At 45.1% G+C, this 13,454-nt stretch overlaps 1 protein-coding gene across 1 annotated transcript; it reads right to left on the bottom strand.

Moving 5' to 3' along the window:
* Positions 1–5,749: 5,749 nt before the first annotated feature.
* LOC138632580 (WD repeat-containing protein 20) lies at positions 5,750–13,438 on the bottom strand. Its single transcript, XM_069718258.1, has 4 exons — positions 12,601–13,438; positions 8,939–9,121; positions 6,847–8,292; positions 5,750–5,835 (listed from the first exon to the last, which is right to left on the bottom strand). The coding sequence occupies exons 1-4, from the start codon at positions 13,000–13,002 to the stop codon at positions 5,788–5,790; spliced, it is 2,079 nt and encodes a 692-aa protein (XP_069574359.1). The 5' UTR covers positions 13,003–13,438; the 3' UTR covers positions 5,750–5,787.
* Positions 13,439–13,454: the final 16 nt, after the last annotated feature.

Raw genomic sequence — 13,454 nt, 5'->3', positions numbered from 1 at the left:
TTTTTGTCCTTCCTGCTTGGACGCAGCAATTCATCAATGTGAGAGGTGAATTATTGAATTTACTCAAGTTGCAATACTCCTGGGATTAATTTCTGTTCTGAGATTCAATGTTTCTACAGCCAAAAGAATACTGAAACCTTCCTTGAAACCGAAGGTGTAAACACGAAGCGCGTAGCGTTCACACAGTGAAGATAAAACATGAAAGCAGCTTTTCTTCAAAAGTGAGTGTTTTTGTCACTGAATGATGCACAAAAATCAAACCAATCCTGAAGCACCTCATGTGACATAAGTCTTGAAAGACAACCCAAATTTGTTGACTTATGAATGAACATCATCATCATCATCATCATCATCCTTCTGCAGTCTTGTGCAACCTGACTGAAGTGATTTCTGACCTGCTCCGACAGTCCGATGAATCTAAGCACAGAGCTGCTGCCTCATTTACACTGTTAACCTGACATTTGGTTGAAAGGTATAAAAAAAAATGTCAAATATGAGTGGGAGGGAGTTTTGATGTACTCCAAGAACCAAAATGTAGTCTGTGGGAGATTTTGGTCGCTTTCTTAAAAAGTTTAATCATACTTTTTTCTTTTATTAAATGCAACATTTAAACAGTGAATTTCACAGACTGATCTGATATGAAGTCACTTCTATTTCAGCCCACGAGTTCAGCAGAAGGAGCACCAAGTTCTTCCACCCCTCGTATTTTTCTAGTGCCCTGACAAATTTAACTTAACAAGTAAATGTTAAAAGCAAACTATTTAGAAATGACAATTGCATTATTCATCTTTTAGCTCCTTTAAATGCTCTTAAAAGCCTAAAATGTTTCATCATATCCAGTTCATGCTCCATAATCCAATCTTTTTTTTTTTTTTTTTTTTTTTTTACTAAATATCTGTGCTAAGTAAATCAAAAATCACATATTTACCTCTCTGTTATTGTTGAGTACATTGTAAAGGATAATTCTGGGTCATCTTCACACAATATGTCCTGATTATGGGATGTGATTAAGCTGTCAAAGCTGCAATCAAAATGCATCATACAATTCCTTGTGATTTGATTTCAACTTTGAGGAACTGCTAACAAAGAAAAATGAACATGGACTGAAAATCACTGTTTACACACTGAAACAAAAAACAAAAAAAATGTCAAAATTAAAGGAAAACAAAGGGAGACAAATTAAAAGGGAAAGATTATTCTCTCCACTTTGAGAAGACTGAGTTTGAGATTATTATTTTTTTTTTATAATGCTGTATTATGACTTCAACGCCACCAGGAACACATTTACACTATACAACCTTACCCTTTAAATCACGTGTGATCACTTCTAATCAGATATATATTTTTGAAACAAACATTTGGCTGTTAAAATACTCGGATTAACCTGCACAACCTGTTTCTGAGAAGTTTGAACCTTTGAAACAAAATGTGTCTGCGTGAACGTCAGTATTTCAGGAGAACGTCGAGGTGCATGATTTTCGCACTGCGGTGAATTATTCCTTCAACATCTGAAGAGGCAGAGATCGTGATGAAGCATTCATCTAGAGATCGACGCCAAAGCCAGTGAGCTCAGCTGTTGCTATGACAACGAAGACGCGTGTACAGGTCTGCAACAATACCGGCGCTGGCCCAGACAGGGTGCCAAGAAAGCGGTGGTTTGTCTGGTGCTCCAAGGGCATAACCTTGGCTCCTGCAGTCCTGGAAGTTGCTCTGCTATTTATAGGTTGTATTGGCAGATGGGTAATGCAATAACACACACACACACACACACACACACACAAGTTGGATAAAAATACTGCCAGCTTGCAGAGGGTAGTTTTTTCTGCCCAAAAATAAGAGTCATGCTGAAAGAACAAAACAAAAGCTACAGATCCAGCTCAGAAACACCTCGACTGCCTTTTTCTCTCCGACTGGTGGAGGTGGGCAGAAACGATTTGGCGTGTTGACTATCAGCAGGGCCGAGGGTTCGGGTACCGACACCTGCTTCTGAATTTAACAACCAAAGTCTTGGTATTTAAAGTGCTTTTCAATTATGCTCATCGATTCCTGACAACAGATCAAATATGTATCATGTTTACAACATGGCGGACAGGAGTGGGCACTCAAAATGTGTTACAAAAGAGGAAGTATAAGAATGTCTATAAAATATCATGGCAAGAGTGGACCAAAGAGGTCGACCGACCGACCGACCGACCGACCGACCGACCGACCGACACCCGGATTCAGACCGTCCCAAGATGCAAGAATGGCCGACAACTCTTGAACAAGCACAGATGCACAAAAAAACCCTGAAGTGCTCAAAACTGCTGCAGCTTCTGAGTCTGAAACTGGCAGATCTGTCGGTCACTGCTGAGTGGTTAACGTCTAATAACGACCCCTCCCACGCAGAAATTAGCTGACATGCACACACTGTTAGACTCAATGATGAAAATTACCAGACATTTACTCTGATGATCTAATTTCTCTGAAAATCCTCTGAAGAATGCCTGAAAATCAGCGAATCCGTTAAGACGCCCCAGGTTCACTACGTATCATTTGGATCCACATAATTCGATGAATTAAACATGTTATAATTATCACCAGTGAGCTGCAATATCAACTTTGACAGGTTTTCCATCTTGCAATCTAGTAAAAGGAATCCGAAAAAAAAATGTAGTTTTAAAAACCCAATTTTTTTAGTTTATATTGAGCTCAATTGTAAAGTAAATAACACAGAAAACCTCAGGCAAAGTAATCTTATTAGATCACAGGAAAGCTGAGGTTGGCATCCATGACTCATGAGAATTACTAATACATCTGACAATAATGTCCTTATTTAGTCAATGAAACGCTAGAAATAGTGAAATATGTCCATTATTGGTGCAAAAGCTCAAGTGAACATCTGATTAAAAAAAACTGTTTATAATGACTGAGAAAATAAGTCCAAATTGTTGCAAATCAATGGACTAATTGATAAATCAACTTATTTAAGCCTTTGAGAGCTGCTTGGTTCCTGGATGTCTGCTGATATAATGAATATGTGCAGTGAGGGTCAGTCGGGGCTCCACAGGAGGTTAATCCAGCCGGAGCTGCAGATAACGCAACTGATAAAATGAAAATCTTCCACTTGTGCAAAAGGGAGAATATTTATTTCTCACCAAAAATATTCACAAAATACCTTTTTGGTAGGTATTACGGCCAGCAGCCAAAATTTACTAATAACAAAGTCTGTTTGTAGAAGATCCATTCTTTTTGTAACTCAACTAACGTGTCAGATATCTGAGCAAAAGGTCGAAAAGAGACCGAACCCTACAGAGGCAGAGCTGGAGTTCAGTCCCTAGAGATGCTCCGTTTTCCCCGAGATGTACACCCTGTTAGGTCCTCTGTACAGAAAGTATGCGAGTGAACGGCGGGATGCTCGTGGAGCCGACATGGAGGTCAGATCAAACAACAAAACAACACCTCCGGATGTGGCAGCTCAAGATGGACTGTGGATTTATTGTATGTGCAAATTCTTGCAAGAGGCAATTCAGGTGCAACAGGAATGGAGTCCAAGACACAGTAAGTATGATGCTACACCATCAGGGGATTGAGAGAGTGTGTGTGTGTGTGTGTGTGTGTGTGTGTGTGTGTGTGTGTGTGTGTGTGTGTGTGTGTGTGTGTGTGTGTGTGTGTGTGTGTGTGTGTGTGTGTGTGTGTGTGTGTGTGTGTGCACGTGTGTGTAAGCCATTTCACGTTGGGAATGTGCAAGAGTGCATGTTTGTTCGTGCGCATGTTATTCATTAAAATGGTGTTTTGTTCACGCAGGATGTTCAGGAGAATTAGTAATTCTTCAGATCTATGAACTCCGCCGGTCGGCCGACTCGTACGGCCCGCGGCCGCGTCCAAGGTCGCTCCCTGTGCTCGCTCCCTGTGCTCGCCTCGAGGTCAGTCGCTCTCTACAGAGCCACACTGGACCCGAGATGCTTCCGCCGCCGCTGACGGATTAAACCCAAATTGCTTTCGGGGACAAAACTGGAGAAACTCTTATCACGCAAAATAAAAACACATTGACATCTTCAAGTTCCCTAAAACAGCAGACATTCAATTTATAACTGTGTTGTTGCTATGTACAATACAAGGATCTTCATATATTAATATTCTTCATCTTTCCTGCTTTGTCATTGCTTTGTTCCTGCCATTATTACCTTACACATTGTCCTTTTTGTATTTATAGAGTATTTTCATTATTTACAGTATAAATTACTACACAGTCTTGTGATAAAATAAATAACTTAAATACAATGGCCGTGGCTTTTGCAGTGTCCTTTGCATGACGGGAAAAGGAAGGGGATCGGATGGACGGGGGGGCTGAAGGAGGAATGACGACAGAGCCTGGCCTGCCGATCGCTCCTGGTTACTTCAGGCTTACAGACAGAAAGGACAAACGACTTTCTGCAGAGAAACACGGAGGAGCTGAAGCACTGGGAATCAACTTTATTCCCAGAGTGGCACGAGGTGTAAAACGCTTCCTGAAAAACCACGTTCAGTTCAGCTCTGCAGTGCAGCATTTCAAATTTATCACTTCCAGCACAAAGGAAGAAATGCTGTCCAACAAATCAGAGGTGACACCATGGTCAAAATACTCATTTGTGGTTTTCAGGAGGTGTCGATTCAAATTATTAACCTCTGACTGGGAATCTAACCTTTAAAAGTGCCGAAAAACAACCAACCCATTACTTATTTTGAAGAAAGACAGATTTTGAAATGGACAAGGAGCTGAGCTGCAGCAACACCTCCACTGTCGGCACCGGCTCGGCTGACTCTACTCACTTTATTTTTTTGGTCTTCCACTGGCTAAAAGTTGTTGGATAGCATCCGGTGCCTGGTACTATTTTGGATATAACCTCTGCAGAAGTTCCAAGCAAGCTGAACTAATACTGATAAGGCAACAAAAAAACCACTGTCGACCCCTGATTGGTCCGAGAGAATCATCGCAAAGGCCGCGTCAATGCATGTCAATGCACATCCTGCACAAACTCGCCATTGTTAACTAGCCAAGCTACTATAGTGGTCATGATTGTTGTTTTCACTCTACTACTTGATTGCTGAAATCCAGAAACGTACATGGTACCATATGCGAGTAGAGTTGAGCAGAGCCGGTAGCCGTGGCGGGAAAGGAGCCCGACGCTGATGTTGCACTTGTAATCGACCCTAAAAGGTTGTTGAAAGGGACCGAGGTCCGGACACTCAGCTTCTTCCACGTGAAACTGGGACAACTTATTGGATCTGGCCTTGTGCGCAGGGGGCACCGTTATACTGAAACAAGAGAGCATCTTCCCCAAACTGTTGCTGAAATAACACTGTATGCTGTACTATTAAGAAAATAAGACCGAACAAGCGTCCACAGATTTTTGGGACATAAAGTGCACACTGCCCACTGTAGCTGGTTACGACAAGTTATGAAGAAGATGAAATAAAGCCGATATATATATATATACATATATATATATATATTTGCCAGAACAGGCTTTTGTATTTTGTTCCCAAGACAACCAGACTTGTAACTATCGAGTCTAGTCAAAGACTTCATCAACCTGTTGAAGTGAAGTTGGTTTTCAGGAAGCGTTTCCCACCTTTGGGTCGTGGCGAGTACAGAGATTATACTGAGGGAATAATACTGCAGCGGTAGGTACGGGTGTAGTCTCTGGTTTGTTGGCCCCAAATTTGACTTGTTTGAGAGTTCGATGCAGACGATGTCAGACAGGGAGAAGACGACGAACGAGGGAGGAGATGGAGGGAGGGACGAGTGCAAAGCTTCTCCTCCAGCTATACCACCGTGCCGCTCGGAGAGTTCCCGTTCTGTGCTGTCAAGTTCTGAACAAAAGAGACAAGAGAGACAAAGCACAAAGGAAAGTGAGACACTGGGGACAGTCAGACCAAGGAGACCTACTCCACTTGTAAGTGCAGGGAGATAAAAGGCCAGTTGTCTGCGAGGAGAGGAAACGTGAAATCATCTCCAACTGTTGGGTCATTACTGTGGAGCGTAAAAATACACTCAAAACAAACTGAATACTTCAAAACAAAACTTCTCACAGAATAGCAACGTAACTGTCAAAGAGACATGTTGAAGCTTAACACGTTTATAAATGTTCCTTGTGTGTGCAAGCATGTTAAATGAGCACGATTGATCAATATGCAATTGATATCTGTTGAGTTAATTTGGTTGAGCTCAAGTTACCGTAAATCTTTAAACATTGCCGTAAAGTAACGGGCCTCACCGAGAGTTGCCGTGAACACGTGACCGTGGCATTGTGGGTCGTTTTGCTGGCAGCGGCAGAGAGGAGTGAACGACCGCAAGCTAAACTAGCTCTGCACATGGTCCAAGAGCTGCACATGGTAAATTGTTTATTTGTTTCATTTTGTTGGACCAGTGTAGCTACAATCAATGAGTATTAAAAACTGAGCATTGTTCATCATTTTACTGACAAAACGGAAAAGAATTCAACTAAAAACTAGCAGCAAGTAGGTTAATTAACACGTCATAATGAGTGTCCTGAAATAAATTAAAAAAAACACACGGGAGAAAAGAGGAATGACCTCAATTCAAGGGAAGAATTATTTTTATATTTTAAAGGTTCTTAATGCGAGACTTTATAAAACATTTAACGCTTTCCTCCACCCACAACTACACGTCAACGTATTCAACCAGTCAGTAAGTTAGTTTATAAATATAATAACTGATAATCATAACTGTCACGTGGAAGGCCCGAGACATAAACGTGACTGTTGGGCTGTGAGGACATGTGACGGCAACTTATAAATCAACAAGACCGTTATATCCACGAGAGCAGAAAAAATATGACAATATAGATATTGAAGACGTACCGCCTTCCCCGGCCGGGCCCAGGTACAGATCAGACCCTCCTGGCAGGCGGTGATGATGCAGTCGTCCATGAACACCAGGACGGTCAGCCTCTCGTGTGCGATCTTCTTGCAGACCAGCGGCTCCAGCAGCGGCACCTCGTGCATGCGCGGGCACAGCGTGGTGCCCAGGACCTTGGCGGCGTCCAGCCGGTTGCTCCTCGGCGCCACGTTGATCTTGTCGTTGCTTTTGCTGATGTTGCCCAAGCTGTGGTACCGCTTGTGCTCCTTCTCCACCCCTCCGCTGCCGCCGGACTTGTCCGACTTGCGCTCCTGCAGCGACAGCGTGGCGAAGCGGCCGATGCTGAACGGGGTGGTGTTTCCACCGCCGCTGCTCCCTCCCCCTCCTCCGCTCCCCCCGCTGCCCTCAGAGGCCCCCTGGCCCTTGGAGGCGTTCGCCACGGCGGGGTGAGGCAGAGAGTTGGAGCGCGAGAGGGAGCGAGGAAGCGGTAAAGGGAGTGTCGGAGGGTTGGGGGTGCCGGTGCTAGTGCTAGTGCTAGTGTTAGTGCTAGTGTTAGTGTTAGTGTTGGGTGGGTGATGGTGACCCTCGACCCCTCCGCTTCCTCCCCCACCTGAGGTGCTGTTGACCCCTCCGCTGCCGGAGTTGGGCAGTGAGGGCCCAAAAGTGTTAGTAAAGGCGCGGGACAGCGGCAGGCGAGGGTACAACACGTCATCCGTCAGATCCCACAGACAGAACTGGGTGTCCTGCCCCACCGAGCCAAACCGGTACGTGACCGATGCCGAACCGCCGCCTTTCGAGCTGTGCCGGGAAAGACGCGATAACGTGCTGCTTGTTCGGACCCGGCCGAAGTGCATGGAGTTATTTGGCGCCCCCTGGTGGAGGTCCTCCTCGCTGCCGCTGAGCTCCATCGGCTCTTCGTCTTCCAGGGAAGTCGTGAACGGATCGAACGCCACCACGTTGACCCAGGACTTGTGGCCGTGCCCCCTCGCTACGACGCGGCTCTCTGCAAACGACCAGACCGTAACCAGATCGTCCTCTCCTCCTGTGGCGAGATATTTCCCATCAGGGCTCCACGACACACACAACAGCCCGCCAAAGTAACTCTTCATCACCCCCTGCAGCTCCATCGAGTCAAAGTGGAAGACACGCAGGCAGCCGTCCTGGCCCACGCACGCCACGTGCACGCCATCCGGAGAGAACGCAAACTCATTGAGGCCTCCCTCGCCGACGGCCCATCGCAGCAGCGGGTTGCGCGGCGTCTTGGTTTTGCAGGCGTAGACGGCGAAGCCTTCGCCCTGCCGCAGCAGAGAGTACTGAGGGGCCGTGGTACCGCACGGGTGGTCCACGTTGTAGAGGTAGAGGTGACCGCTGGCGTGGGAGGCCAGGAACAGGTTCTCCGACTTGGGAAGCCATTTCAGACACGTCACCTTGGATTTGTCTATCAACCTCTGGAAAACAAGGAGGAGGTGGCGGACAGAGGGAAGATGGGGAAGTTTAGAGAAGGAGAAGGGCAGGAAGTGGAGAAGAATACGGGAGAAGGAAAGTAGAGAGGAACGGGTGAGGAAGGTTGTTACAACTTTGAAGTTGAATTTGCTTTTATGCAAACAGTTGGTGGAGTCATCTCATTGTTGGAAAATATGAGATAAAAAAAAAAAAAAAAAAACTTTAAGAGAGGCACATGCAGAGAGAAAGCAATGGAAGACAGAAGGTCCGCAGAGATCGAGAAACAAACGCAAGAGAAGAAAGAGAGAGAACCGGGAGGAGGAGGTGGAGGAGGAGGAGGAGGAGGAGGGAAAACAATCCCAGGGAGGTGAACAGATCCAGGAGACACAAAGTCTGCATGAGAGTTTCCTTGAAGAGAATCCCATTAAACAGAAAGAGACAGTTCAGGAAGACAGTAAAAAAAAACAAAGGAGTTAGAGGGACAACGCCGGAGACACCGTCTGCATTTCTAAGTAATATCACAGCATCTAAACTGGGGTGGAGGAAAAAAAAAAAAAAAAAAAAATCGATATGATGAATGACAAATTACTTGTGTTGTACTGCAGCAGACTTTAATCAGAACAAAACAAGAAGCTGCAACAAATGAAATACCTCCTCATTAAAGAGTTTGCTGGTTTCCTTCTTGATGGGGTCGAGGTACTGGACCTGTCCGGCCGAGAAACCCACGATGAGAGCGACGCTCTCCGCCGTGGCGGAGTACTGGTTGAAGTCATGACACGTCGGCTGAGTGCCCTTATAGATCCTCTTGTCTATGGGCTTACTGAGGTCTACGGCCTGCAGACAACAGAGCGCAGAGATTAACATTCAGACAATCAGACAGGGCGTGAAAGCAAAAAAACAAAAAACAATCGATCAATGTGCTGACAGTTTGTTCCATTTCTGGGTCCATTTGTTATTTGCTGATGTGTTTTTCTTATTCTGACAAACCAATCATCACCTAGAAAATGGAAAGCGACACTGAGATATTTCCACGTTACTCTAGAGTTGGAGAGAACATTTTTCATGTCCCCCCCCCCCCCCAAAAAAAAAAGTCAATAGTAAACATCAGGGTTTTGTTTCAGAATGAGGGAGCAAAGATTGTTTGTAGAGCAATCCATCAAACAGGAAGCAACCGACACCGACGGCCGAGAAAGCAACACGGCTTTAGGAGTAAACTTCACTGACGGCACACAGAAAGGTCACAGCTGATCTCTCAGGGGTTCGACAAAGTCATTCTGGATTAAACTGAGTCACAATAAGAGAAGAGCACCTGCACATCATGCCGGAAATGTAATTTACAGACAAAGAAAACTGCAACGGAAACGTTGCACATTTAAAGGGGAGGTTCATTGTTTAATGACAATATTCAGGTGCTGAAACAGATTCTGCTTGCTGTCAATCCTTCCTCCTGTTCAGATATCCCTTCTAGATGTGGTGTGAATTGCATTTTTTTTAATTTTAATTCTAGATTTCGGTCCCGCATCACTTATAATGTAGGCGCATCAGGAAGGAAGTGTTTCTCTACACCTTATTCATAGCAGACATTTTAACTGGCTCATTTCCATTAAGTGTCCCAGTCAAGCCTGGCAGGGATCCAGCTGACCTCTCCGAAGTGGAAGGCAAACATCATTAAAACACCTGTGCTTTTTCCTGCTGTGTGATGTGCCACATTGCCTGCTGTGAAGAAAAGCCCTACCCATGTACGTGCATTCGAATGTTGTAAAACGCTAATTGATCATTTAGATAAGCATGTCATTTTAAATCAGCGCACAGGCGGGTACTCTTTTGTTCGAGGTCCTTTCCCTCGAAGGAGAAACTTCCCGTTGAATGTGAGGAGCCGCAGAGTAAAGCAGAAGCAGTTGTATAGTGAGGACCTGCTTCACTTTTCAAACACAGTCAACACTGACGTCTGACACGGATATCACAGAATATCTTCAACCAAAATCTGATGAAATCTAGTGCAGTGCAGTCTTTTTCAATTTGACTAAAAATCATTTAATAAATCATTACTGGGAAATTTAGGCTTTGTAGGAAAACCAAAAATTGAATCAACAGTATTTTTCCAATAAATGACTTCTGGGGGTGTTTAGACCAATTATTAGCGATGCGGACCAAAGCTGAAACTATGAATTATTTTTGTAAATCGTTTATAGTCAACTTTAGAAAATATTCAGACTCCCTTCCAATTTTTCCAAACTTTACAATCTTTTAAATGGATAAAATTAAATGAAATTAGAGTGAAAACACGCTTTTAGTATTCTTCTGCAAACCTAACAAAATATATTAAAAGCTTAGATCTCTCGTTTACAAAAGTACTCGGAGTGTTTGCTTGTGGCTCCAAACTGTCGTCAGCTTGATGCTGTTTGTGTTTATAATAGTTTACAGAAGTGTTTATAACTGACTTAACATAGTTTATAAAAGAGAAACCAAACCATGAGGTCAGAGGAACTCTCTGTAGACCTCGGTGATAAAATGGTAACCAAGATCAGGACAAGAGGAAAAAAACATTTCTAGGACTTTGATTGTTTCCGGGAGCCCAGTGGCCTCGAGTCGGGCGTCGGGCCAGATGAAGTAAACGAGGAAGAAGGTCCTTAAATCAGGTGGGTGACTAAGAAGCCAACAGACACTCGAGCAGAAAGAAAGAATAGGATGAGTTTATAGAGACTTTCCAAAGAAGATTTCAGCTTTTGATATTTCTTTCATTGTTTTCACTTTGTCGTTATGGGATATTGTGTGTAGCTTGAAGGGAGAAAATGTCAGTTTTATCCATTAAAAAAATTAATCTAAAGCAGTGTACAAAAAGAGAAAGGGACAGAAGACTTTCTGAAGCGCCCGTAGATCCACTCCTCAGACAAAATTTGATGGTTTAATCAGTTCAGTGCTTTAATGGTTCAGTGGAAACATTTATTCTTCCAGCTTCTCCACCGTGAACACTTTCCACTTCCGATCCAGCATCGTCTTAAACTTAAACTATTGATTAAACACAAACAGCTTTCTCAAAAGAAAGGCTTTTTTTTTTCTGATGTTTTACAGACCAAACAAATAATAATTTAAAAAAAATATATAGATATAGATTAATGATAATAGTTGGTTAGTTGCAGCCCTAAAGTTTTGGGTGTGAAATAGACCCATTAAATACGGTTTCTTTGGTATTATTGAGGAACAACTTGAGCACTCGGTATCAGCACACATATGTGGATCAAAGTCTGTATCAGAAGAAGCAAATCATAAAAGATGCATCTCTATTGATTATCTGTAAAGGTGCAAGAGGGTGAATTTGAATTATTTTACACTTCAATCTTTCAGTGTGGCAGCAGGAGAGATTACAAACTTGGTAAGTATAATTGACTGCATGCCATGCTGCCTGAGTGCACGTCCAGACTACAGTAAATGTGATTTGTGTCTTCGGTCTGCTGCACATCTTGCACCGTCACCTCTTATGGGAGTGTGTTCGCAGCGTATTTCCCACAGAAACCCGTGTGTGCCACGGACGGTCACACTTCTACATCCGTTGTAATGACACAAAACTCCAGACAAATGAACTGCACTGATGGTAGTTGTGGAGTAAATCCAGAAATGTAGTCAGTAATTGCACGCCACGTGAGAGAGGAGGGGAAGCTTTTGTGCATTAGTCCTTCAGCTCCTCCTAAATGGGTTATTAGCATTCCTCATTAAGAAGAAAGTGGTGCTGCTCTCTCTTAAAAAAAAAAAAAAAAAAAAAAGGTGAATGCTAGCAATGCTAAAAACAAACTCAGATATTCCTCCTTCCGTTATGAAAGAGTCTGGTCAAGGAAAACATGAAGGCAGACTTCTGCGATGCAGTCAGTGCCAATAAGGGTTTTCAATCTACACTTTGTAAACCATCTCCTGCGAAATAAATTCACCTTGCAGCAAAAACTTCATGCAAAGAGTCATTTGAACATTTGAACATTTGAGCAGTAGAGAGGAAGAGCCGCTGGTTTGTAGAGGAGACGCGGTGGATGGAGAGCTGTCAGAGCCCCTCCGGCTGCTTCCTGCTGCGTTCACTGACACCGTGCATCCGTCTGCATGATGCACCCTTCACCGGCTATTCAGCCACAATTATCAGCCAACTCCATTTTGCATTGCATAACGAAAAAGGAAATCTGTGCAGCCTCAGCAGAGAGAGAGAGAGAGAGAGAGAGAGAGACACGCTCACAGCTTCAAATGAGCTGTGCAGGTTAGCCTGCTGGGCTAAATCTGACCATCCAAATGTGTCATTGTGGCCGAGAGCAGCAGCGGAGGAGCGGGCTCACCTTCTTGATGTTGGTGTACGTGTAGAAATAGAGCTCCCTGCCGATGTTGAAGCACACCCGCTCCGACTCCTCGCTCGGGTCTTCGGGCTGCAGCTTGACCATGGAGACCCGGACCGGGGGCAGGAAGCCCGCAGGCGAGGAGTTGGCTGCGGCATTGGACGAGGAAGAGGCGGCGGCGGCGGCGGCGGCAGCCCCGGGCCCCTGCAGCAGCCCGACCCCTCCGCCGGGTATCGGACCGGGTCCAGCCCCGGGGCCCAGCGTGGCTCCGGCGGACGGACCCCGCGGCAGCCCGCCCCGCTGCTGCGAGTCCGAGAGGGTGAGCAGCTTGTAGAAGCCCTCTCTGGTCCGGAACTGGGATTTAATCTCATTGATATCCTTCAGAGCGCCGCCATCTCCGGCCATTTTTAGTACAAACAAGCCGCACAGGAAACAGGGATTTTGACCTGGAAATAATAACGCTGCAATAAAAAAAAAAAAACTAGAATAGAAATGGGAGAGGCGACGAGGAGCAGCAGCAGCCGAGCGCAGCTAGGCCGACCAGCACACCCGGTCCGCTCCGGTGCATTTTACACCCGTACCCCCGCTACCTGGTAAATAAACCCACGGAGACGGCCCCTCTGAGCCGGTGTGCATCATCCTCGACCGGGTCTCTGCCTCCGTTCATCCACTGTGCGTAAAGTGCGTGTGATGGTGCGTCAGCTGCTGCTGCTGCTGCTGGCCCAGCCTGGCACTGCGCACTGACAATGTGCTGGAGGGGTAAGGAGAGGACATCCGGCTCCGGTCAGCTCGATTTACCAACCATTTAACCACCAAGTGACACCCAACAGGACCACGGAGCGCGCTCCCTCGCAGCC

Source organism: Brachyistius frenatus, unplaced genomic scaffold, assembly GCF_029030835.1.
Source record: "Brachyistius frenatus isolate BFR_SWC_R1_liver_20210118 unplaced genomic scaffold, ASM2903083v1 Contig_189, whole genome shotgun sequence".
NCBI classification, from domain to species: Eukaryota; Metazoa; Chordata; class Actinopteri; family Embiotocidae; genus Brachyistius; species Brachyistius frenatus.
This window is presented reverse-complemented; position numbering and strand designations above follow the sequence as displayed.